Below are 27,497 nucleotides of genomic sequence, written 5' to 3'. Positions count from 1 at the left end.
TTATTATTATTATTATTATTTTAATGGGAGAAATGTGACTTGCCATGGTTGCACAGAAAAAGAGGACCTGGATATGCTCACTAGGAGTGACAGTGAGTATGAATTCTGATTTTGCTAGCAGTGATGAGTCTCCAACAGAATCTCAAAGCTGTAGTCCTCAGCCCTTTACATCAGAGGAGAGAGCAAGAATTACAGTCAGCAGTTACTCTGAATCTGTGGAATCAGAAAGTGACAGTGACACGTTTGACTGGAAAGAAACCAATTTCCAGCTATTAAACCATTACTTTGATGACTCGAGTTCAGGATACAAATGTAAACTAGATACTGACCCAAGCATTCTTTCATTTTTTGTGATATTTCTGTCTCAAGAGCCGTTGCAATTTATATCAGATGAAACAAATTGTTTTTACGTTTACAGAGAAAATACTGCAGAATCTGTCAATTCTCGTCTGTCAAAGTGGGAAGACTCTGGATTTGAGGAAATGTATTGTTTTGTTGACATTTGCCTTCTAATGGCACAAGTTAAGAAGTTAAAATTGATTATTGGTCTAGAGATACACTTTTGAACAAACCAGTTTTCAGCAAAATTATGCCTAGAGACCATTTTTGTCTATTTCTGAGAATGCTATACTTCAGTGATAACTTTGCAAGTACTTTAGCTGACAGTCTATTTAAAATAAGGACAATTGTTGACAAAGTTTGTAATTCATTTCGTCCTCATCACAAGCTTTGTGTAGATGAAAGTCTCTTGCTGTTCAAATGACGATTATCTGTAAGGCAATTTATTCCAACCAAGCGAAGTAGATTCATAATAAAGACATTTGTACTGTCTGACTGTCAGAGTGTGTATATTTTGGATTTTGTTGTATATACAGGTGCAACAACAGAAATTGTTTTTCCACAATTTAGTGAAAAGTGGCGATGTAGTGGCTACTCTTATGGGACTGTATTTGGATCAGGGTCATATTCTGTATGTCCATAATTGGTACTCCAGCTTGGACCTGTTCCTGTAGTTTCACAACCATGGAACAACCACATGTGGCACTGGTCATAAGAATGGGCACAACATGCCAAAACTGTGGAAGAAATTAAAATGGGGAGAAACTGGGCTTAAGTCCATTGACAAGATCCTTACTATCAAGTGGTGCGATAAGAGAGAAGTGTGCATGTTGACCACAAGTCGCACAACACAAATGAGTGAAACAGCGAAGACTGACAGAAATACTGGCGAAAAAATAAAGAAACTGCAATGTATTGTAGGTTACAACTCGAGTACGGGTGTAGTTGACTGTTACAGTGGAATTAGTGCGTAAGACTGTGAAATGGTACTAGAAATATTTTTTTCACATTCTGGATTTGTGCATTATAAATGCTCATGCTCTCCACTGGTTGGTAACAGGGCGAAAAATGGTACTCAGAGTTTCACCTTTCTCTCATAAGGGAGAGTGTAGAAAAACATGCTGCAGAACGGAAAAAAAGCTGGTAGGGGAAGGCACTACGATGACGAGAAAACTCTGCAATTCACAGGGAGACGTTTTCTGGATTTTATTGTCAGTGAACATTCACAGAAAAATATGCGTATGTGCAGATGTGTGATTTGCACTAAACAGAAAGTACACCGGGAAACAAAAATACCAATGCAAAACTTGTAATGTTCCATTATGTGTTGTACCTTGCTTTGAGACTTATCATACAAAGATGCATTACTAATCATTTGGAACTAAATCTGAGAATATTTGACACTTCTGAATGAATTACTAAAAAATGTAAAAAAATATTTATATTTTTAACTTTGCCAGTGTCTGTCCAAAGTCTGGATCGAAAAGGATGGGAAATAGATGTAACAGGTGTAAAATTATTCAAACAATGCCTGACTTCTTCATATGTAGCAGTTTGCTGGAAAATGAATGGACTTGGCGATTGAGATGGCGCAATATCTGTACTGTGGTAGGTGTAATTATGCCGAGTACATTGTGCCAGTATAACAAAACTTATATAGTAATCTACGTACGATAAATTTAAATTATTAAGACATAACATATTCTTTTATCCTGAGTAGTACAAATATAGATCACATTCAGTTCTACTTGTACAAAACCTGTTTTCTATAATCAATTTCAAGTGCCTTTGATCAATGAGAAATAACATGCCAAAGTTAAAACTCTGTTCTCAGTGCGATTTTTCTTACTACTTTTCCTCTATGTTAGCCAATATTGGAAATTAAATCATTGTTCTGGGGAGGGTGGGGGGTTTAAAATTGGTTGTTCAAATGAGAGTGGCTTTGAAGCCTTAATAGAAAACTGTATTTGTAAAAGAAGTATCGAATATACCCTGCTTTCATCTTTATATATAAAAAAAAAAAAAAAATAATAAACACCTTTTTGACGAATTTGTAGATGATTGGAAAATATTAGGGTAATAAAAATTTTTATTCCATGTCTTTGTGCTGTCAATCTATTGCACTCTAAATTTCATTTTAATCATTCTTTCACTCTACCAGATATGCGCTCTGAAGTTTACATTGTTTTCAAGGCCGATTTTTTACAGCTTGGAATGTTTTATAGAACGTAGTTTTCTAGCAGAATCAGAACGAAAATACTGAATTATTGATTTTTTACGAAATCATCAATTTTGCACTTAATTCGTTCAATACTGGAAAGTGCTACGCAAATGAAACTTTATATTTGAGTACCTTGCATTGTTGGGTTATTACACTCCAAGTCTCATGTTCGTCATAGTATTCATCCAGGAGATGCAAGAAGCCAAACTTCGAAGTTTTTTTGGGTGCCTGTTTTTTTGGCCAATTCACCTACAATTTTCTGACTCAATATGGCTCATAAAATTCTTTTCATTATTATTCTTAAGAGAACGCATGAAGTTGTACAAAATGGCCAAATTTGATTTATTTACAAAAACTATTGCTGGAGATATTAGAGCTCAAAGTTGCCAAAAATTCATGCTGGCTCTGCGCGAGTCGTAATCAGTCCAGAAGTATTCAGCACAGGACGGATTGGGAAGTGCGGGCCACTCCGGTCCCGGTGGTGGCTCCGAGGAACAGGACTTAGCGCAAGTACCTGGATTACGCCGTAGTCCGCGCTGCCTCAGTATGGCAAGGTGGTCGTGCGCCTCAAGCTGTCAAAGGGATAAGCTAATGGCTGAATATTATTATATTTACCTGTCCCATCAACATTGTCGAAGAACCTGAGACAGAAGCCAATGGACAACATGTCGGTGAGTGGCCATGAAAACCTCAACAATTTTGTAAAAATGACATTGCCCAAATTGTGGTGGAGCATTTTGCTCAGAGCCCTGTCACTGCAAGCTAAGATCGAGCCTTTTGCTGTGATTGTTTGAGAGAAGAAATTGAAACTTCAGTTTTAGAAATGACAAAGCGTGCAACCTTCCATTCCTATTGTGGGAGCTTGCTACGGATATGTTGAAGGCAGAGAACTTTGCACTTCTTAATAATAAAATCCATCACATCATGCTACAGCACATTGCTCAGGTGATAAAAAAACCTGTCTAGAACTTTTTAACTTCAAATAATTAATAGAATAGTTCTTTGATATGTGGGGAGAAGCTATTTACATTCCTCTCCCCAAACATGGGAAGGCGTGAACATACTTGAGAAACATTTTGTTTTTTACTCTCATTAGCTTTGAAGGAAAAGAAAGAAATTGGAGCACATGGGTAACTGTCATGGTGTCTTTCCCTTAGAACCAAGGCTGCACAGTAGTCTGTCTTTATGGATCCAGAAGATATCACTCCCCTATTGACAATCTTGCCTTGCTGGAGGTGGCTCATTGTCAATGATTTTTTGAATTTTCCTATCTTTCAGCTTTCCAGGAACAGAAAGCCAGTTGCAACTAGTAATTAAGAGAAAGATATGGATTGGCCATATATTTTTATTTTTTATTGATTTTTTTTAAAAAAAAATCTGTGCAGGTCTGTTTTAAGTATTAATCTCACAGAATTTAGATTGAGCGAACAATTTAAAATCTTATTAAATTCAGTTATTATTTGGGCTGTTTTTCTGATCAGACTTATCTGATTGCTGCACCTGATTGATCTGAAAAACTCTTTTACAGCAGTTACTATCTAACAAAATGTGGGTAAAAAAAATAGTTCATCAGCCCCAGTTTCATAAAGTGTTTGTACAATCCTAACTTGATTGTGATGACACAGTTTATGGGGTCGCTCACCAAAAGGTGCGGATACTGTTCACTGTGGGATAACTAAGCTTAGTTGCTGCCACTTTTAGAATTGCCCCCCCTTCTCAGGCTTTGCACAGAGGCTGATGAGCCCTCACTTTTATCATGGTGCAAGAGACATATAAAATCTGCCTTATTCCACTGTATCTAGCAATTTTTTAACACTCTATTGCATGACTGTTTTTGGAAAACAATTCCAGTGAAAAAGATATCTTGAGAGTAGGGTCTGATACACAGATGCTATGTAACAGATCAAACATGAAATTTTGATGTAATTTTTATGTATTCAATATTTTAGGTTTGTTGTCATGTGGCCACAAACTGAAAATATTGGTTAATTATCAATCGTTCAGTTTGAGTCATGGAAACATAATGTGCTAGCATGAAGCATCATTTTCCATACATTTAAAATGTCATCTAAGTGGCAGGAATAATTCATTCTTTCAGCTGCTTCCACATGTGTTTATGTACACTTGACATTCAGCAAAAACTATCCATCTTGAACTGTTTAAGTCTGCATAATGATGTTAGACATTCCAGCTCGATACAGCCAGACTGTGTATGTTGCCAGACAGTAACATTGTGCTTACACAAGTGATTGCCTTAATATTATATACAAATTTAAGGTTTGTACCAAATGGCATCATCATGCAATAGCGGCTTAAAGAATTTCAGCAAGACAATGTGTTTTTACATTTGCAATGTATGCAGGACAGAAGGCACTTTTAGGACTGTACGTTAAGATAAAGACAGTAGATATCTTCTTTGATTTGACTGAACGATATGAGTCAACCATGCCATGCCATGCCATGAAAACCAAACTGCAAAATTTTGTATGTCTTTAGCAGAGGTTCTTTTGGTTGGTCCAAACAGAAAGAGGAGGGCAAAAAAGTGAGTCATTGTTAGAAAAATGAGCCTCATACCTCAAAAAGCAGAAAAATATACAAGCCTCGTCCAAAACCAGGTTTAGACAAGAGATACAATGAATATAATCACCAGCCCACCAGGGATGACATTTTGCCACCACAAACATATCAGTATGAGCATGGCAAGAAGAGAAGTGCATAAACTGAACCAGTATATCTGCCTTACAAAGGGAAGAGATTCTTTTAAAATGTCAGTGAAGTGAAGCAGTCTGCACCATGTCTTTGTATTACGGAGGTTATAAATTTGTTTCGCTTACTACATTTTGTGCCATAAAATATAAATACTAAAGTAGTTGTGGCTTCTAAGGGGCATATAAATAATTTCAGATCAGACATTTTAAAAAAAATATTAGGAGTGCAGTTCCTAAATGTTATCAAAACATTTTAGATAAACACCATTTTTTTTACTGTATACTCGAAGGGACCTAAGCAGGGGTTATCCTTGATTCCTTTGAAATGCTATATGGCTATCTGTCAGACTTCTGATGCTATTAGGTAAGTGACCAAAGACTTTTGTGGCAGCATAATTTACCACCTTCTGAGCCAAAGTTAGATTTAACCTTGAGTAGTGAAGATCATCCTTTCTCTTAGTGCTGTAGCCATATACACTGCTATTACTTTTGAAATCATTCGGATTGTGAATGTTTATATTGTGAGGCTACAATGAAGATCCTTAGCTCTTTAAATAAGTGTCTGTAGGACGATCTTGGATGAGCTCCAGCAATTATTCTGATTACACACTTTTGTGCAATGAACACACTTTTATTCAATGATGAGTTACCCCAGAATATGATGCCATGCAAAAGCAGAGAACGAAAATAGGCATGGTAAGCTAATTTACTGAGATGTATATCGCCAAAATTTGCAATGACCCTAATAGCATAAGTAGCTGAACTCAAATGTTCCAGCAGATCTTCAGTGTGTTTTTTCCAGTTCAACTCCTCATCAATGCATACACCTAGAAATTTTGAATATTCTACCTTAGCTACCGATTTCTGATTGAAGTCTGTATTTATTAATGGTGTCATTCCATATACTGTGTGGAACTGTATATATTGTGTTTTGTCAAAGTTTAATGAGAGCCCATTTGCAGAGAACCACTTAATGATTTTCTGAAAAACATCGTTTACAATTTCATCAGTTAATTCTTGTCTGGCTGGGTGTGATAGCTACACTTGTATCATCGGCAAAAAGTACCAGCTTTGCATCTTCGTAAATATAGACTGGGAAGTCATTAATGTATATTAAGAACAACAGAGGACCCAAGACCGAACCGTAGACTAGTTTGATTAAACCACATTTTCCCACGTGGATTCGGTTACCTCTTGTCATAGGCTGAAATAAAAATTTCCTACCCACTGTCCTTTCCATTCCTTCTACTGTGGAATACTGTCACACATCTAGTCTATGATATACATCAGGGCTAGCTGTGGCTTGCCAAACCACATGTGAGCCAGATTTGTGGTCTGTGTGTAGGACAAGGCAAGGCCTATCTCAGCTTTCTTGGCCCTTCTCAAAAGTATCCATTACAGTGCCAAATTTTGTTTAGTATTATGGCATGGTATTTTTAGGTCAGCACAACTCTCTTCAGTATGGCAGAATCGTGGTGTCAGTACTGTTTAATCTTCACCATTTGTTCATGGTGTGAAGGACATTCACACGTCCAGTGGCTGTTTGCAAAGAAAGAGGCAGTCCAGTGATTTGTCAGCGCAAGCCTTTAAAAATGAGTGGGAATGGCAGAAAGAGGTATGAGAATTCTCAATATCTTTTATGCAGTTGCATAGTTTTCAGTTACTACAAATTTGCTATGAAATGACATTACATTACCATGAAGAAAGAATTTAAAGATTTACTTGACAATGATAGAGCAGAAATTACAGTGATCAACAGACTAGATTCATTGTTTTATCCAGCAAGGAGCTCTTTGCACAAATTTTGCAGGCATTGAAGCACAAGAAAAAATTGGTGGTACAAACAGAAATATTTCTAAAGTTGCATACATTATTTGTGCAATAGTTTTTGATAGCACTGAACAAAGAGGACATTGTTTAAGTCAAGGGGCATGCCTGGAATGATTTTTCAATTTAAAACCTGCTGTCATTGAATTTATGAAGGAAAACAGAGTGCAGGGATGAAAATGACATCCAGAATGGATTGCAGACCACACTCTTTAAGTGAACTTGACTGCGCACTGCACACAATAAGACATTGCAAGGTGAGAAATAACTTACTTATGATTTGATGAGGATGCATTTAAAAACTAATTCACATTTTAGAAGGGACAAATTCCAACAAACACAATCCAATTGCCTTAGCTCATTGACCATAAATAAAAAACAAGGTTTGAAAAATACATTATGGCCTTCACAGAATCAGGTTTTATAAATGTTTTGAGGACATTGCCAACCTTACATCTGCTTTAGATCTGTTTTCAAGAGCATTTGTTGTTTCAGTTAAAACCATCCTTGTGCACTTGCAGATGTAAGTCATTGATCTGCAATGTAATTCCCATTTTAAAGATATTTCCTTTTATGTTAAAGCTGTTCAGGACATCTACTTTGGTTCCTTCAGGTAGAGTTTCCATGTCTCCATAACGAGGTTGCAAAAGCGGTACAATATTTTGGTCAGCATATGTGTGTGAATCATCTTTTTTCAATTAATGAACTAAATAAGTCGCAATTACATGGCAACTTGAGTGTGAAAATCTGTGGAATTGTCTGCTCCTGTCCGTATGCCAACAGTTTGTACCAGATAAGTTATAATATGTCTTCAGCATGCCCAAAATAAATAATACTGAAAATTTGTTTAGTTTGTGACCTATATTGTTGAGAAATTTGAAACATGAAACCAAGTCTGGTGCAGTGCAACTGTATTGGCAAATAAATTTGAAGTTTCCACCTTTCCCACTCACAGCACAGCATGGCATGGTGATGGGAGAAGTATGTAGCCAGGATGAACACTATGCCACATGAGCCAAGACACAGCTCATGAGCTCTAATCCTTGGACACCCCTGATGTGCACCCCTGTCCATATCTATGCCATTCCTGTTCCCAGCTCCTGCACCAGGTGTCGTATTCTCGAGGAAGACCCCCGTGTAAGACTTCTTCCATACAACTGTATAACATCTTCAATTTGAGCCCTGTCACTAGAACTGCATAATCCAGAAGAGTAATGGTCACCTGTGAAAGTTAGCAAGCCATTTACCAATTCGGCAGTGGTCACTGCATAGTGTTCTATGTTGATGTAACACCAAAGCAACTATCCACCTGAATGAATTGCCAACTCCAAACTATGACTAAAGACCAAGTGGATTGCTACATTGTGGAGCATGCCATTCAGTGTGATATGATAGAATTAAACAGCTTCAAAACCTCAGAGACCCAGATCACCATCTACTTTCCACCATCTTCCTTCAACACAAGGTTGTCTGAATTCCACTGGTTGGAATTTCCCGTCCTATGTAGCCTTCATTCTGGCACTCTTGCTGACATCCACTAGTTCCTGTTTGCCACCTGCCTCTATCACCTTTCTTTTCCTAATTGTGTGCAATAGGCCGCATGATGTGCAACTTTATTCCCAATGTCCATGGCGAGGTCCATCTTAGCAACCATGACACCGTGCAGCGCAGTACAGGTGGGCCCAACAACATGGCAAGTGGACCGCTTAGGATTGGCATCACATTCTCTTCACCAACGAGTGTCGAATATGCCTTATACCAGACAATCGTGCGAGAAGTGTTTGGAGGCAATGCGGTCAGGCTGAACACCATAAGAGACACTGTCCAGTGGGTGCAGAAGCTGGAGGTTCCCTGCTGTTTTGGGGTGGCATTATGTGGGGCCAATGTATGCTGCTGGTGGTCATGGAAGGCGCCGTAACTGCTGTACGATATGTGAATGCCATCCTCTGACCGATAGTGGAACCATATTGGCAGTATATTGGCGAGGCATTAGTCTTCATGAATGACAATTCGCACCCTCATCATGCATATCTTGTGAATGATTTCCTTCAGGATAACGACATAGCGCGACTAGTGGCCAGCATGTTCTCCAGACATGAACCCTATTGAACATGCCTGGTATAGATTGGAAAGGGCTGTTTATGAACAACATGACCCATCAGCCACTCTGAGGGATCTACTCCAAATCACCATTGAGGATTGGGACATTCTGGACCAACAGTGCCTTGATGAACTTGTGGATAGTATGCCATGACGAATACAGGCATGCATCAATGCAAGAGGATGTGCTACTGGGTATTAGAGGTACCAGTGCCTACAGCAATCTGGACCACCACCTCTGAAGGCCTTGCTGTATGGTGGTACAACATGCAATGTGTGGTTTTTATGAGCAATAAAATGGACAGAAATGGTGTTTATATTGATCTCTATTCCATTTTTCTGTACAGGTTCCGGAACTCTCAGAACTGAGGTGATGCAAAACTTCTTTTGGTGTGTGTATTACTGAGTTGTAGCCTGCCGTATAAGATAAAATGTTATGTAGTGTTCATGGGCAATATTATGTAATAATGATATATTAGATGTTAATAATTGGATGGTAGTAACAATCTTTAGGAAAATATGATGTTTTAATTTTTCTTTACTGTCCATAAACGTTTAGATACAGTGTTAGCAATAGATAACTATTGCAGTACAATTGTTTATTCCAAGTCAGACCTTAATAAACTTCAAATGTTAGGTGTTAAAATAATTTTTAGTTATTGTTTGTAATTTTTTCCTTTGGTCCTCTTTCAGTTGCTGGCTACAGGAACTGAACATTTCAATTCAAAACCGAAGAAAGGTATCCAGTTTCTGCAAGACCACCATCTTCTCTCAACACCACTTGATCCTCAAGAAGTTGTCCAGTTCTTACGCGAGAATCCTCGCCTGGATAAAAAAATGATAGGCGAATACATAAGCAATAGAAACAATCTCCAGGTCTTGGACAGTTTCGTAAAGTGAGTGATTATAGCACTTTTTAGGTAATGACAGTTACTAATACTCTATTGTGTCAGGCACAGGACTTGTAACTGATGTGTTGAACATTTGTAGAGACATGCATGATGCAGGATTTTTCAGCAGTCATCATCTTCATTAAAACTTTCATGAGTAAGTGAAGATGTTGGTAAGTGAAGATGTTGGTGAGTTATGATACAGACAAATATTTCTGCCACTCTTGGAAGTGGCCCCTCATCAGGATGATATATTTATGATTTGGGAAGGGCTTGTCTCAGGTTTTATATAGTCTATCACAACCATATCTCTTATCCTTGTTGTGAAGGCGAAAGTATAGTTAGGTTGTCAGTAAAATTCTTCTGGATTTGTGAGCGCATTGTCAACTATAAAATTCCAACATTTCGGCCTTCCTCAGGATGTATTGCTAACTGTAGTTAGCAATACCCTCTGAGAAAGGCATCTAGCAGTGGTCACCGAAACGTTGGAATTTTATAATCGACAATGCGGTCACAAATCCAGAAGAATTTTATTGACTGTTACAATGGCCACGGAAGCCTACATTTACATATAGTTCGGTAGTGTGTGTGATGTTTTGCTAATGTGGTATGCTATCTAAACAGAGAATTTCCACATTGCGCTCATTACACAAACTGAATACCCCATATTAATGAGACAGGCTACTTGAAGGTGAAATTGCAGAATCTACGATCATCTTTTGGAGTCTGAGGGGGCATAAGTTCAATCTACCAAACCAGCAGAAAAGTTGTGAGAGGTATTAGGATCCATGAAGGATGCTGCAGACAAGCTGCACATGCCCCCCCCCCCTCCCCCCTGCCCACCACACACATCTGAGTTTGGGGTGGTCTGCGAGTGCTGCTTAGTATACATTGGTGAGGCACGATGAGTCATTAACACATTCCTAATGGAATGCTAGGACAACACAGCAAGACAGCAGTAGCATGATATTATAATATGTGTGGCAAAGCTATACAGATCTGGGAAACTTGTGTACTGGCAAGGCAGCCTTTTACCGTTAAGGGCAGGGCTGGCCACTGCATGCCAAACTTCACACATGCAGTGTGGGCTGGCCAAGCCTGGCTTGTCACTCAGCATTCCTTGATCCTTCTCAGAAGTACCTGGAACAGCATGACATTTCATTTAGCATTGCAGTTGCGGTATTTTTCAGGTGTCACAAATCTCTTCAGTTCAGCAGAATTGTGCTGTCAGCACTATTTAACCTTCGCTATGTGTTTGTGGTATGAAGGACATTCACTGGTGCAGTGGCTGTTTCCACAAAGGTGGCAGTCTAGCGCTCTATTGTAGGAATCTTGACAGGTAGTGTACATTTACTATGAAATGACATTGCAGTACCATGCAGAAAAAATTTAAAGATTTAGATAACAATGAAAGAGCAAAAAATTACAATGATCAACAGACAAGATACATCATTTTGCACATAATAAAGTACTTTTTGCTAAATTTGCAGGCCTGGAGCCCGTGAAGAAATTGGTAGTAAGAACAGTAAAATTTCTGCATTATTTCATTGTCTGTTGCAACAGTTTTCAGTGGAACTAAAGAGAGAGTATGGAGACTTTGATATATTACTGCAAAGTACACTGGTTAAGTCAAGGGGTATCACTGGAATGATTTCTCAATTTAAGACTTTAATTTTTTGAAGGAAACAGGGGTGCAGGAGTGAAAACTAGAACATTTGGAATGGAGTGCAGACTTCACATTTTAAGTGGACTTGTCTGCAGACTGCAAAGTAACTTTTTTCTGATTTAATGGCAATGCATTTAAAAAGAAAATCTCATTATAGAAGTGGCACAATCTGACAAGGACAGTCCAGTTCCCTAAGCTCACTGGCATTAAAGAAAATGAAAGGTTTGAAGAACTTAGTGTGGCCTAGACAGAATTATAAATAAAGTTTTACAAAGCTTTGAGAATATTGTCAGTCTTATATCTGTTTCCAAGCTGTTTTCATTTGCCATTTCAGTTGAAAAAATTTCTGAGCATGTGCAGATGTAACTGATAGACCGCAGGGTAATTCCAATTATCACAAATCTTTTTATGTTGAAACTGTCCTAGACATCTACATTGCTTTCCTCAGGTAGTTTCCATAGCTTCATAATGAGGTTACAAAAGTGCTACAATATTTTGATCTACATATTTGTGTGAAATGCCTTTTTTGGATTATGAAACTAAATTACGTGACAGTTACTTGGTAATTTGAGTGCGGAATTCTGTGAAACAGTCTGCTTCTGCCCGTGAGCCAGCAGTTTGTTCCAGATAAAAATTATGTCTTCAGTGCACCAAAATTAATTAAATGATATTAAAAATTTGTTTTGTTTGTGGCCTGTGTTGTTGTGGCCTGTGTTGTTGTGGCCTGTGTTGTTGTGGCCTGTGTTGTTGTGGCCTGTGTTGTTGTGGCCTGTGTTGTTGTGGCCTGTGTTGTTGTGGCCTGTAAAATATAAAACCAAGTAGCATGCAGTGCAACTGCACTTCATTTAAATGCAGCATGTTCGCAGTTTCCCCTTTTCATCCTCCTTGCACTCAGACAGCATGGCTTGGCGGTAGGGGGAATGTGAAACAAGGCTGAGTGCTTTGGCACTCGTGCCCGGATATGGCCTGCAAGCCAAAATATTGGCTGCCCCAGTTAAGAAAAAGATACTAGAGATGATTGAGTTTGTTAAGTAGCATTTTATTAGGAATTATGATAAAGGGCACAGACTACCATCATCTTGACTGCTAGCAGTAGCTGGCCTGCACACAGATGACATCCACGAGGCTGTCCCGCCAAGTATTCAAGCGTGGCAATAAAACTTAATAGCGGAAGGCATGGAACAGACTGTGTCGTCGGTGCCTCCAGGCACTGCTGGAGCAGGTCTCTTTCCCTGTACTGGTTTGGCCCTCTATCATCTGTCAGCCTACAGTAATTAAAATCATAGACTAGTGTTAATAAAATACACGCTGCTGCCACTCAACCAGAAATTGAGTCAGTGATGTTCTTGATGAATTATCACTAGGAGCAATGTGAAATAACACTAGATAATATCTGAATGTAACAATGGTCTGATTCTAAATGTACCACACTGATGGAAGTCACCTGCAATGTTGCCAAATTGTTGATCTAATAACAACATGATGATGGGGTCAAGTGCTCGTGACTATTATATTGAAGTTAAAGTGTTATTATATCAATATATTCAGCATGTATTGTTTTCTTTTCATTTTGTTTTTGCTTTATTTGTTTCATCGTAAAAAGACTCCAGATGCAGGAACTATTCTACAGCAACATGTAATCTTAACACAATATTTAGTCTTGGCACTTTATATGTGAGTATGTTATTGTGACAGTCTTGTAGCAGTCTACTTGATTATGTGATCTGTGGTTTATTAGTCTCAGAACATACATAATCTGAGTCTTTTGGTTTAGGTTTGGTGTTTGTGTGTTCTAATATGATCTGTTACAAATACTTTATTTCGCTCCTCTTTTCTTTTCTCTTTTTTTCTATTGAAAATAATTTTGTATGTACTGTCTTTTAAGCTTTTAGGTTAGGAATTTTCTTCCTCAATTAGTTCATTTGTCTATGATTAAATATGTATTTCAGTTTTTGCTTTCCTATTTTACACTGTAAATATTCGTTATATACGGGTTCAATCCTGCGACCTCTGTTTTCAGGCACTTGCTGTACTTCTAGACCACCAGGCATGGCGTTTACTGTGAATAAGTATATTTAAGAGCAAAATGGAAATACTTGTCAGGATATCAACCAGTATTTAATTGTTTTTATTTCTATGTCTGTACCTACTTGTCACACTTAGAAGTATTGTGACTGAAAATACTTAGTCACTCTGTAGCAGGAAATTAGTACTTACTTAGTAAATGTCAGTCACCACTCCATAGCTCACTCATTTAATTTTCTTAATTTTATCTAAAAATGATCAGTAATAACTTATCATACTGTCAAAGGTAAAATTATGGAAAGGAATTAGCCTTTCATTTTCTTAGTAATTTGTGTAACACCATGACACAAATTGAAAAGTGAAAATAGTATTTATAGACATGAACTTCTGAGTATGACAAGTGTATAATTGTTGTCATAATCATGATCACTATCCAGCATAATCATTGTGTACTTGTCAGGCTCGAAAGTATGACAACTAAAAATACTGTGGTCACTGTGCAGTACATTTTACCTTGTTACAGAAATGACTTCAAGAAAACGAGACTGATTCCAGGCCCTAATTCTCCCTGTAACCATCTGTACAAATGTTATCTGTCAAGAATTAGATTAGATGTCCTTTTTGTTCCAGTATATCCATAGTGAGGATACTTCTATTACTACCAACCATTGTGACAAACATATGGTAATCAGAGAAACAAGATTTCTTTTCTTGCTTTGCAGCTCACATATTTGGTGCTGTCTTTAATCATTCATGTCTACTTTCACTGTTCCTAGGAGAAAACGGACCTCTCCTGTCGATCTTTATTACTTGTCAGTTCCGTATCAGTTACTAGAAATGCCTACCTTCATTGTTCTAGGAGAAAATGTACCTCTGCTGCTGATCTTAATTAGTTATCAGTTCCACATCAGTTACTAGAAATGTGTTGGTGGTAATTCACAGTGAGGGCCAATGTGTGAAGTTGCTCCATCATATACACATGGTTGTCTTCTTCTGTATAAAAACTGCTACAGGTTTTTTTAATAAGTGGGAGCTATCTCCTACAAATTCGTTTCTATCATGATTGTGTAGGCGAAAGATTTGTCTGTAGTATGTTTGTGCTTTACATTTAATTTTAATGGAGTCCCTTTCCTTTTCTGGACATAATGTACAGTACTTCATCATTTTTTTAAATTACACTTCTTGTCAGCCTTATTCTTTCCATTTCATTACTGAATTATATAGTGTTCTCGTAACCAGTGAAGGCTGGTTTCTTTGTCGTTGTTGTTGTTGCTATTCTTTTTCTTTTTTTCCCCCTTTTTCCTTGCAATACACCTTCCACCTTCTTTATTAACAGTAGTTATTAGTCCTGTACCCTTCCCCCTAAAATCCAGGATCCTCTACTTGAATCATCAAACATTGTGATGCCTTACACAATGGTTGTGTTGTATCCTTTGGATCTTGTGAGTGTCAGTTCCCTCCTTTCTTGGCGGCGGAGGGGAGTGTGGGGGAGTGAAGAGGTTTTAAACTGTGTGTCCATGGTAATTTGAGCTTTCATTTCTAAAACTCTAAAACATATTTCTTTGCTGCTTTTGTTTCTGAGTGAGACTTTCTGCTTTGTTAGGATTTCCTTTAACTTTAATTCATACTTCAATGTTAGAAAAACATTCTTAAAAATTTTAATGTAATTCTAATATTCTGCAAATGAAACCTGTTTTTAAATACATTTCTTTCATTTCAAAAAGGATCTGAAGGGATGTGAACAAAAATGTTCAAAGACTAGTGCTGTAGAAAAGTGCAAGAATAACTGATAAAAACAATTCGGAGGAAAGGGCTCTTAGTTACAAACATGGAAGTTTCTGAGATTAATACATTCTTTTATTGTGATTGTTATGATGCTACCATGTTTTTTGTATTATTCACAGATCTTTCGACTTCTCTGATATGCGAATTGATGAAGCTTTGCGTATGTACTTGGAAACTTTCAGGCTACCAGGAGAATCCCCACTTATATCATTAATTATGGAGCATTTTGCAGAACATTGGCATGTGAGTGTTAAAATGTCATGGCTACCATATTAAAATTCATAAATAGTTAGAGTGCCATCTCTAAAGCAAGTAGCTTCATTATTGGTGGATAATAATTTACAGAAATGCAATGGTGAACCATTTGCAAATGCAGATGCTGCATTCACGTTGGCATATGCAGTAATAATGTTGAATGTTGATCAGCACAATTATAATGTGAAGCGTCAAAATAACCCCATGACATGTGAAGAATTTAAAAGGAATCTGAAAAAAGTGAATGGTGGGGAAGACTTTGATCAAGAAATGTTGGACGACATATATAAAGCTATCAGGTAAGCCTCTCTCTCTCTCTCTCTCTCTCTCTCTCTCTCTCTCTCTGTACTCTCTATTAATCAGTGTTGGTCATGTTGGTCAGTTGAAAGCTTAAACAATATGAATAGTTAAATTGTTGATGAATACTATGGCAATTATTACCTTTGTGTTTCTGATTTTGTTAAAGATCTGAAGAAATTGTTATGCCAGCGGAGCAAACAGGATTAGTAAGAGAGAATTATCTATGGAAAGTTTTACTTCGAAGAGGTGCCAGCAAGGATGGTATTTTCATTCATTCTCCAAATGGATTGTTTGATCATGATCTATTCTCTCTCATTTGGGGCCCAACTGTGGCAGCATTAAGTTACATCTTTGATAAAAGCAATGATACAACCATATATCAGAAAGCAGTATCAGGATTTCGGTGAGCATTAAGTTATATGAAGCTCTATGGAACATACTGCAGTTAATTATAGTACATATGTATGAAATTAGTGATACAAATATGAATATAACTGCATTTGAAAAATATTTAGGTCAGGAAATAAGTTCACATTTGTTGATTATGAGTCCTCAGCTATTGTAAATTATCTGAAAGGTAACATTGTTCCACAGCTGGTTGATTATAAAAGGATGGTGTCCAATCAAATAGCTGTCGAATAATGTTGTTATATTTTCAGCATATCTGTAATATAGAACTGTGTAAAAATAAATTATATTTGTTATTCATTTGATATTTTACTAAGCAAATTGCATTACCATTGTGTACTCTACAGTTCAAAAGTGAAGTAGAGTAAAAGTAAAGACTAAAGAGTTATATACAATTTTAAGGTCACTTTTTGGTAATTTTAGATCAAACTTTGCATGTATCTGAATAGTTTTGTGAAGTGTTGATTATTTTTCACCCAATATGAAACACACCATCACATTTTGATGTAAAATGTGCAACACTTAAATTGGTTGTAAGCTTTTGGTAATGTGTTGTTTACTTTCATTAATATTATAGACAGCACATAGACAACAGATCAGGATCCTAATTTTTTTTTTTTTTAGTCACATCATGTATGTGAAACTTTTCATCACACTTTGTAATTCAGTAAGCCTCTATTCATTAATTGCTGAAACTGCCCTTTTGATATGGAGAGGAAAAGATGCATCCCTTCTCATAATGGTATACTTATCGGTATGTAACAATCTGTGCTGCTTATGTCGAAAACTGCTTCCATATGCAGTAAAGTCAAGGGCAACTGTGGCCACTACTCATATAAAGACTGGTTGGATGCATTCCTCACTGTCTTCTCTGTTTGGTGAGTGTCATTCAAGAGAAGAGAAAGCCACCCACCCCCACCCCCACCTGCCCATATATATGCTATTTCACATAGAAGACTACTTACAGACTGGTTCAGAGCATCGTATTCTTTACTGTTTCCATTATTTAGAGAGAACCAAAGATCACCCTATAGCCTGTTATTAAGTCACTTAGATGGTGAGAATTGAGGGGACTCACCGAAATCAGGTGTGTTCTTCAGTGCAACTGCTGTAACTCTTGTGCCAGTTACATGTTAAAAAAAAAAAGTTTCAGATGAGATCAAGGTATTTTTTGGTACAGAATCCAAATCTGCAATAAAAAGGGGAGGGGTGTTCCCATTTAAAAATAGTCATCCGCCGGTGGGTGGGAGGTGGAGTGGGTTAAGGGGCGGCCAGACCCTTCAAAAATATTAACTTCTCATCTCGAACATTTTTTAAACAATGCATATTTTTCAAGATATTAAACAAACACCCTGTACACATTCTTAGAATTCTTTTATTGTTGTTATTTCAAAGATTCTGCCATTAACATTTAATGTGTCTTGACCCTTGGCTGCTTGAATCATTTATTGTCTGTGCGTCAGAGCTGTGCTCTCGTGGCAAGTATGGTAGCTGTCACTCTGTTTCATTTCAGAGTTCACAGGTCTTGCTACACCTCATGTTGCTCATATTAGAAATGAACAAAAACAAGCTTTAGAAACTTATTTTGGTATCAGTGCATACATTTGTTACTAATTTCCAAAGAAAAATGAAAGGGAATGAAAATTTTTACGTATTAGTTATGTATCTCAGGACAAAGTATTAACTGATACCAGTTGCTGTAAAGCCTGGTCACCACAGAGAAAAATTGTGGCATGAGTCACTGCTGGGAATTTGACTGTGAATAAAGTGAAAAGATACAGAAGACAAAGGGGTATACACAAGCTAAATCGGCATTTCAAGTCCCTGGCCTTTTTGTAGAGGCAGATCATATAAGACTACTGTTAGAGAAAAAAAGTGACATGTTAGGAGTGAACTTCTGTCTGAACAGAAGAATTGATATTGCTAACTTCATCAACAGGTGAAGAAAGATGGATTCAGCATTTTATTTACATGATATAGGTTTTCCGTGCTTTCCCTAAAATGCCTGGATGGTTCCTTTGAAAGGGCGTGGTTGCCCAATCCTATGGGACCAATGACCTTGCTGTTTGGTCGCATCCGCCGAATCAACCAACCAACCAGCTTATTTTTATGGAGGGTATTTAGGTCTCTGATCATACAGTAACAAAAACTTAATTTGGATGAGTTACTCAGAAAGAGAAGTAGCTGCATGCAAGGCATAAATTTAGATATATTTGTATGGTAAATGTGTGTGTTCATATTGGAGGTTCATCTAGATTAGAAACAGTTTTACGTTTGATTCAGAATTGCTTGTGATAATTTTCCTTTGATTTAGAATCCACACCGGACTCTCATTTGGAAGGACTATAGTTCAAGCCCATGTATGGCCATCCAGATTTAGGTTTTCCACGAATTTCCGAAATTGCTCTAGGCATTTCTTTGAAAGGGCATGGCAGATTGCTTTCCTGATCACTGATACATTTTGATCTTGGCCTCAATCTCTAATGACCTTGATTTACAGTCATCTTATGGCTCTGAAACTTCTATTCCATCCCTTAGTCACAAATTGAATTTATTCCACATAAAAGATATAAAAAAAGGATAAAGTAATACGTTTTCTTATCTTTTAATGTATCTCTAAGAGAGAGAGAGAGAGAGAGAGAGAGAGAGAGAGAGAGAGAGAGAGAGAGACCTCTTGTTCCTTTCAGATTAAACAGTACATGCACTGAAAATTATTAAACTTGTCAATACTTACTCTTCCTGTACATTGGTGTCAGGAAATTACTAACATTTCTCAGAAGTTGTTTTGTGAATTATGATGCAGACAAGTGAATTACAGTTTGGTTTGTGATGTGCTAGAAGTACAGAATCAGCTATAGTAGAAGTCACAATCCTCGGGTATTATTTTAAGACCAGTACTGTTCCTAATATAGACCTGGGAAAAAAATTCTCTTCGTTGATGACTGTGATATTATAGTCACTGAGAAAGCAAATGAAATCCTCAAGGAAGTTTACAATTAGTCAATAAGCAAAAAAGTGACATTGAACATAAAGAAAGCAAATGCCATGAATCTCAGTTTGAAGATGGAAAATGACATTGCTAAATTAAATGTAGATGGCACCTCCATAGACTGTGTAACAGATGCAAAATTTCTAGGAATGAACACTGATTCTTGGTTGAAGTGATTGTGAACACACAGATGGTTACAAACAGAATGTCAACAACTTGTTATACCGTTCAGTGTGTAACAACCGGTATCTTTTAATTACATACTATTGATATGTACACTCAGTTCATCTGCATCTACATACATACTCTGCAAGCCATTAAACGGAATATTGCAGAGAGTACCATGTACCACAGCTAGTCATTTTCTTTCCTGTTCCACTCTTAAATGGAGTGAGATAAAAATGACTGTCTACATGCCTCTGTACAAGCTCTACTTTCTTTTCCATGCAGAATTTATGCAAAATGTATGTTGGTGGCAGCAGAATCATTCTGTACTCAGCCACAAATGCAAGTTCTCAAAATGTTCTCTGTAGTTTTATGTGAAAAGAACATTATCTCCCCTCCAGGGATTCCCGTTTGAGTTCACAAAACATCTCTGTAATGCTCACGTGTTGATTATGATGCCGTTTCATATCACTTTGCAAAGTTATGCCTAGACGTTTAATTGATGTGACTGTGTCAAGCAGCACATTACTAATACTGTATTCGAACATTACAGGATTGCTTTTTTGTACTCATCAACATTAACCTACGTTTTTCTACATTTAGAACAAACTGCAACTCGTTACACCAACTAGAAATTTTGTCTAACTTGTCTTGTATCTCACTAAAATCACTCAAGGATGACAGCTTTCCATCACCACATCATCATCAGCAAACAGTCGTAAATTGCAGTTGACCCTGCCTGCCAAATCATTGATATCATATAGAGAATAAGAGCAGTCCTGTGGTACCTCCCTAGGGGTACACCTGAAGATACTCTTGTCTTTGCTGAACTTTCATCAATGAGGACAACACAATGGGTTCTGTTACGTAACTAGTTTTCGAACTATTCAAATATCCTTATGCTTGGACCTTTGGCAACAGTCTGCAGTTGGGCACTGAGTTAAACGCTTTCAAGAAATCTAGGAATATGTAATCTGCCTGACGTCCTCCATCCTCGTTTTTCAGGAAAGACCATGTGAGAAACGGCAAGCTGAGTTTCACACAAGCAGTGCTTTCTAAATCTTGGTTAATTCACTGGAAGAACCTTTTACGTCTCAAGGGAATTTATTATATTCAAACTCAGAATGTTTCCAAGAATTCTACAGCAAACTGAAATTAAGGATATTTGTCTGTAATTAACTGACATTAAGGATATTTGTCTGTAATTAAATGATGATACGGATATTGGTCTGTAATTAAATGATAAGGATATTGGTCTGTAAATATTCTGATCCATTGTTTTACCTTGCTCATATGTAGGGGGTCACATATGCTTTTTTTCCAGTTGCTTGGGGGTCTTTGTTCTGAGTGAGAGATATATGATAAATGGGGTCAGTGTTGCAGAGTACTCTCTCTAAAATGAAATTGGAATTCCATTTGGATCTGGCAACTTATTCGTTTCAACTCTATGTTGCTTCTTTATGTGAGGGATGTGTGTTTGTGTCCTCCATATGGGAATCTGTGTGATGGTCAAATGACAGTATGTTTGTATGATCCACCATTTCTTAAATGCAAAATTTAAAACTTCATCTTTCCTTTTGATGTATTCTGTTGCAACACTAGACTGGTTGGTTGCTTAGGGAAGACTGGTCGATGAGTGAGTACATAGAGACCTTCAACCTACGTAGTGACTTTACATATAATCAGAATTTTCTTGGGTTCTTGGCAAGATCGGTTGGTGGTGTAAGTTGTTGAAAGCTACTTACATTGATCATCTTATGGAGATTGTGCATTCTTTTTTGAACCAAGAGTGCAACAGTTTGTTTTCTCAGCATTTTCCATATTTGATTATTAAACCATTGAGGGCCTGTTCGTCCTTAATCCACTTATGTGGCACATACATCTCCAGAGTGCGATTAACATTTTTTAACTTTGCCCATAGCTCCTCTATGGCCATCATATTGGAGCTAAAAGGTGTTCATTTGCTGTCTAAGTGGGCTGCTGACAACTGCTTGTCGGCTTTTTCTAGCATAAATACTCTTCTAGCCTTCTTGATGAATTTATAACTTAACTATGATGACATGATCTCTAAACCCTGTCTCTATACTGACACTGTCGATAAGGTCAGGCCTGTTGGTAGCCACAAGGTCTAAAATATTTCTGTTGCATGCGGCCAGTTGAGCTATTTCATCAGGGCAAGTTTTTGGGAAAATGTTAAAAATACTTTAAAAGACTGACTATCTGTACCACCTGCAATGAATCCATAGCCCTACCAGTCTATACTCAGTAGATTAAAGTCGCCTCCAAGTAAAATTGCCTTTCAGAACTACTGGGTGTAGATTTCCATTGAATGATTCTAAAACTGTTACAGCGAAGTCAGGTGCTCAGTAAAAAATCCGATAATTAACTGGAGTTCACTTAGGCCTGCTACACGTGTCCAGATAACTTCAGACTCAATTTCGACCTTAGTAGACACAATATTTCTGTTGACAGCAATGAACAGTCGCTCTACTGTGATGTCTAATCTGTCTTTTCTATATATATTCCATACCTTGCTGAATACTTCGGGGCTTTGTACTTTGGGTTTCAGCCAGCTCTTGGTTCCAAGAATAATTTGAGTGTAACAACTTTCCTGAAGGGCAGAAATTCAGGAATTTGGTTACAGATATTTTGACAATTTACTCTTAAAATTTTGACATTTGAAGTGTGTGTACTTTGGTTCTGATCTGATTTCTCTCTGTGTATCAACTGGTGACTGTTCATCAGAGGCCCTCAAACTACTGTCTAGACTAAAGGACAGCATGTGCACTCCACAACTACTCTCTATCTGAGTAGCTACTTGTGTAGTGTACCCCTGATCTATCAAGGGGGGTCCTAAAATTCTTCACCACATAATGCAGGTCTATAAGTCTGCAGCCAAGACCATCACAGAATCAATGGACCCTTTTACTGAGACCCTCCACTTGGCTTGAAACCAATGGACACTGATCAGTTCTAGGAACGATGCTGCAAATTTTGAGCTCTGGTTATACTCTGTGTGCGATGCTAGTGGTGTTCACTTCTGCCAGCTGCCCATGTGAACTGAGTATGGTCTGAGCCCAAGTGACAGACATCATTGGTGTCGATGTGAGCCACAACTTGGACGACTGCACACTGCATGGTCAGTAGCCGCAGGCAGGGCCTTCTTCATATTTTGGATGAGATCACCCGGCAGACATGCCGAGCCCACACAGGCTTTCTTTCCATCCCTGGGCACTGTTTCCCTAAGGGGCTCTGTGATAACTAATAAATCCCTCCGTCTTTATGCCTGCTCAGACCCTGCTGAAGGAGTGGCCACCTGTTTACTCACATGGTTAATTAGCAAGGCCACATGGCCAGCTTCCACATTGATTTTCTGCCTTCAGCGACGTAAATGCCATACAGCCCACAGCTCGGCCTGCAGTGAGTGTAGATCCCACATGATGGGTACACTGCAAGATTCCTTTGCAGTAGAGCCTATGGGTGAAACAAGTGACACCTGAGGTGATCTATGCAATGCACCAGATGGTCCACCACTACTACACCCAGAGGCAGTGGCCTGCAAATGGCTGGCATGCTCACGAACTGTGGCCTTCTCCTCCTGTGTCTGCACGCAGTATGAACACACCCTATTGATCCTGCTAACTTAAGAATAAAACAAACAGAAAAAGCTAATTATGTAACTTGATAGTCTCCTGGAGCTTCGCAGCGGAGTCTAGCAGCTAATAGAGATAGGGTCAATGGTTACTGGCCATCTAAAACAAACAAGAGTACTGAGCTACACAATGTGGCTGTTCACATTACTGTTACTAAAACCTCTCAGATAAAAAAATACTCAATGAGTTTATGAAATAACAATGTAGGAAAAGTTAGATTGGTACTTACCGTAAAGAAGACACATCAAGTTGCAGAAAGGCACGATTAAAAGACACTCAAATGTAGCTTTTGGCCACAACCTTTGCCTGTAAAAACACACACACACACACACCTCATGCATACACGACTGCCAACTCCAGCATCTCGGCCTGGAATGCCTGCGTCTCAGACAGAATAAATCTCATTTCACAACTTGATTTTAGGAAATCATAGCCTTGTTGAAGTAGCTGATTAATACATGCAAGACCAGGATAATACTGAGAAGCAAGTGGTGTGCTCCAAAATTGTTTCTTTGGAGGGATCAGCTGTACCAGGATTGGATATGATGGCTTGGGGAATCTGCTTTTGAACTAGGCTGGTGAAGGCTGAGTTGAGAATGGCAGTGTATTGTTGAAAAAAGTTTGCATCTGAACAAATATGTTTGCCTCGGTTGCCAAGGCTGTATGGGAGGGAACGTTTGACATGGAAAGGATGGCAACTGTCAAAACATAAATATTGCTCCAGAATGAAATTTTCACTCTCCAGCGGAGTGTGCGCTGATATGAAACTTCCTGGCAGATTAAAACTGTGTGCCCGACCGAGACTCAAACTTGGGACCTTTGCCTTTCGTGGGCAAGTGCTCTACCATTACCTTCCAAACTTTACAGAAGCTCTCCTGTGAAACGAGATACTGGCAGAAGTAAAGCTGTGAGTACCGGACGTGAGTCGTGCTTCGGTAGCTCAGATGGTAGAGCACTTGCCCGCGAAAGGCAAAGGTCCCGAGTTTGAGTCTCGGTCGGGTGCACAGTTTTAATCTGCCAGGAAGTTTCGTAAATATTGCTGTTTGTTAGTAGGTTTAATATGGACAGAGTTGTAGCTGTGCTTCAGTGAGGATGGGATCAGCATGAAGGAAAGTGACATGGTATTCGGAATAGGACCATGTGCAATTTAATTGGGAAAAGGTATTTAGAGATTCCAGAAATTTTAATGAGTCAGCCTCTCTGCAAGTCCATATGGCAAAGATGACATCAATGTATCTAAACCAAACCAGGAGCTGAAGGCTTATGGATCCCAGGAGAGCCCCCTTAAAGTGGCCCACGAAAAGGCTGGCATGGATGCCATCTCCCTCTATACCTACATCACCCATGTACGTGGTTTGTTTGCTGCTGAAAATTTCTTCAGGCATTGCCTTCCTGATTCCAAACCTATGACATCCTTCTTGCTCACTTTAATCAACTTATACTTACCAATACTACAAACCCCAGACAAGGAGGCATAGTCTACATGAAAATTTTGTCTGCAGTAAGTTTGAATATGTATATGGAATACAAGAGGCTAAAATAGTTCCCAATATATCTGCTCATTTTAGATCCATGTGTTCCAACAGTGGAATGGATATACATTCTATGATTGTTAGAAATTCATCTCTTTACTGACTTTTTAATACCCAGCCTTCTAATATCCAAAATAGACTTTTATGCTTAGTGACATGTGTAATGATGTATTCTTTGTAAAAGTAGTAGTCAAACATCAGTCCTCTACTTCTAGCACTCTTACTTTTTGACCCCAATGGCTTTTGTTAATTTTTATGTGCTTTCTAACAAATGCTGCCTAATAGAAATGAATCATTAGTTCATATATGGGTAGGTAACTAGAAACTGGAAAGACAAACATTTTGTCCTAACTCTGTTAATGATTGATAATCATGTTTGCTTTAATTTCATGTGGAGTGATCAAATTGTCTGCAGTGTTTAAAAACAGTCTGTGTCTGAATGTGTGATTCCTAGGATGTTAGGTAGGCAGAGACCTTAGCCCCTTCCAGGAGTTTAAAAAGCTGTTAAGTTTGTCCTAAATAAGCTTAAGATTTGTCTGCTTAGCTATGGTATCTACATAGCATTGTCACAATACTGTTCAAAATAACCCACTTGTCAGTGGGATCCACAGCTCTCTGCTTCTTGCTGACTACTACTTTTCAGCAACAAATCCAAGACCTTCTCTTCTTCTTGATGTTGAAATACAGTCAAACCTCAAAATAACAAATTTCAGGGGACCATGAAAATTAAATTGTTGTACCAGTGTTATTGTTATGAGGTTTTTTATTGTTATTCTGACCAGGGAGCCATGTTTTCATGGCTGAGAAGTACATTACGATTAGATTAGATTCAGTTTTTGTTCCATAGACCCAAAAAAGTGATGATTCTCGTGGTGTGGAATATGTGAGAAAGTACACTCCTGGAAATGGAAAAAAGAACACATTGACACCGGTGTGTCAGACCCACCATACTTGCTCCGGACACTGCGAGAGGGCTGTACAAGCAATGATCACACGCACGGCACAGTGGACACACCAGGAACCGCGGTGTTGGCCGTCGAATGGCGCTAGCTGCGCAGCATTTGTGCACCGCCGCCGTCAGTGTCAGCCAGTTTGCCGTGGCATACGGAGCTCCATCGCAGTCTTTAACACTGGTAGCATGCCGCGACAGCGTGGACGTGAACCGTATGTGCAGTTGACGGACTTTGAGCGAGGGCGTATAGTGGGCATGCGGGAGGCCGGGTGGACGTACCGCCGAATTGCTCAACACGTGGGGCGTGAGGTCTCCACAGTACATCAATGTTGTCGCCAGTGGTCGGCGGAAGGTGCACGTGCCCGTCGACCTGGGACCGGACCGCAGCGACGCACGGATGCACGCCAAGACCGTAGGATCCTACGCAGTGCCGTAGGGGACCGCACCGCCACTTCCCAGCAAATTAGGGACACTGTTGCTCCTGGGGTATCGGCGAGGACCATTCGCAACCGTCTCCATGAAGCTGGGCTACGGTCCCGCACAACGTTAGGCCGTCTTCCGCTCACGCCCCAACATCGTGCAGCCCGCCTCCAGTGGTGTCGCGACAGGCGTGAATGGAGGGACGAATGGAGACGTGTCGTCTTCAGCGATGAGAGTCGCTTCTGCCTTGGTGCCAATGATGGTCGTATGCGTGTTTAGCGCCGTGCAGGTGAGCGCCACAATCAGGACTGCATACGACCGAGGCACACAGGGCCAACACCCGGCATCATGGTGTGGGGAGCGATCTCCTACACTGGCCGTACACCACTGGTGATCGTCGAGGGGACACTGAATAGTGCACGGTACATCCAAACCGTCATCGAACCCATCGTCCTACCATTCCTAGACCGGCAAGGGAACTTGCTGTTCCAACAGGACAATGCACGTCCGCATGTATCCCGTGCCACCCAACGTGCTCTAGAAGGTGTAAGTCAACTACCCTGGCCAGCAAGATCTCCGGATCTGTCCCCCATTGAGCATGTTTGGGACTGGATGAAGCGTCGTCTCACGCGGTCTGCACGTCCAGCACGAACGCTGGTCCAACTGAGGCGCCAGGTGGAAATGGCATGGCAAGCTGTTCCACAGGACTACATCCAGCATCTCTACGATCGTCTCCATGGGAGAATAGCAGCCTGCATTGCTGCGAAAGGTGGATATACACTGTACTAGTGCCGACATTGTGCATGCTCTGTTGCCTGTGTCTATGTGCCTGTGGTTCTGTCAGTGTGATCATGTGCTGTATCTGACCCCAGGAATGTGTCAATAAAGTTTCCCCTTCCTGGGACAATGAATTCACGGTGTTCTTATTTCAATTTCCAGGAGTGTATAACGTAAGAACATAAAGCATTTGAATATAATACTTACTACCCTGATCATTTGTCAGGAGATTGTCAAAATAGGTGAGTACAATGCAGTAAATTGGAACAGCTAATATTTACAGAATTAACTCGCTGTCAAAATGAAACATTGTTATGCACTATTAATAAATTTATCATACACAAATTACCTAACATTGACTGTTGTGACCAAGTGCTGTCATAACTGAAATCTAACAGACATTTTTACTTAAGCTGGCTTAACAGTCTCTGTTAAGATCTTCATTTATAGAGTAGGAGGAGTTGCCTATCAAAAATTCTTTCAAA

The 27,497-nt window shown here is 39.0% G+C and overlaps 1 protein-coding gene across 3 annotated transcripts in view; it reads left to right on the top strand.

Moving 5' to 3' along the window:
• Positions 1-27,497, top strand: part of LOC126458048 (Golgi-specific brefeldin A-resistance guanine nucleotide exchange factor 1) — a 317,427-nt gene that overhangs the window by 105,960 nt on the left and 183,970 nt on the right. For all 3 annotated transcript variants that reach the window (XM_050094843.1, XM_050094842.1, XM_050094841.1), the window contains exons 14-17: positions 9,889-10,091; positions 15,681-15,804; positions 15,907-16,115; positions 16,283-16,519. In XM_050094843.1, coding sequence (XP_049950800.1) covers positions 9,889-10,091; positions 15,681-15,804; positions 15,907-16,115; positions 16,283-16,519 — 773 coding nt within the window. The remainder of the gene's footprint in view (positions 1-9,888; positions 10,092-15,680; positions 15,805-15,906; positions 16,116-16,282; positions 16,520-27,497) is intronic.

This window comes from Schistocerca serialis, chromosome 2, assembly GCF_023864345.2.
Source record: "Schistocerca serialis cubense isolate TAMUIC-IGC-003099 chromosome 2, iqSchSeri2.2, whole genome shotgun sequence".
Lineage (NCBI taxonomy): Eukaryota > Metazoa > Arthropoda > Insecta > Orthoptera > Acrididae > Schistocerca > Schistocerca serialis.
Note: the sequence above shows the minus strand (reverse complement) of the source record. Positions and strands in the feature narration are given on the sequence as shown.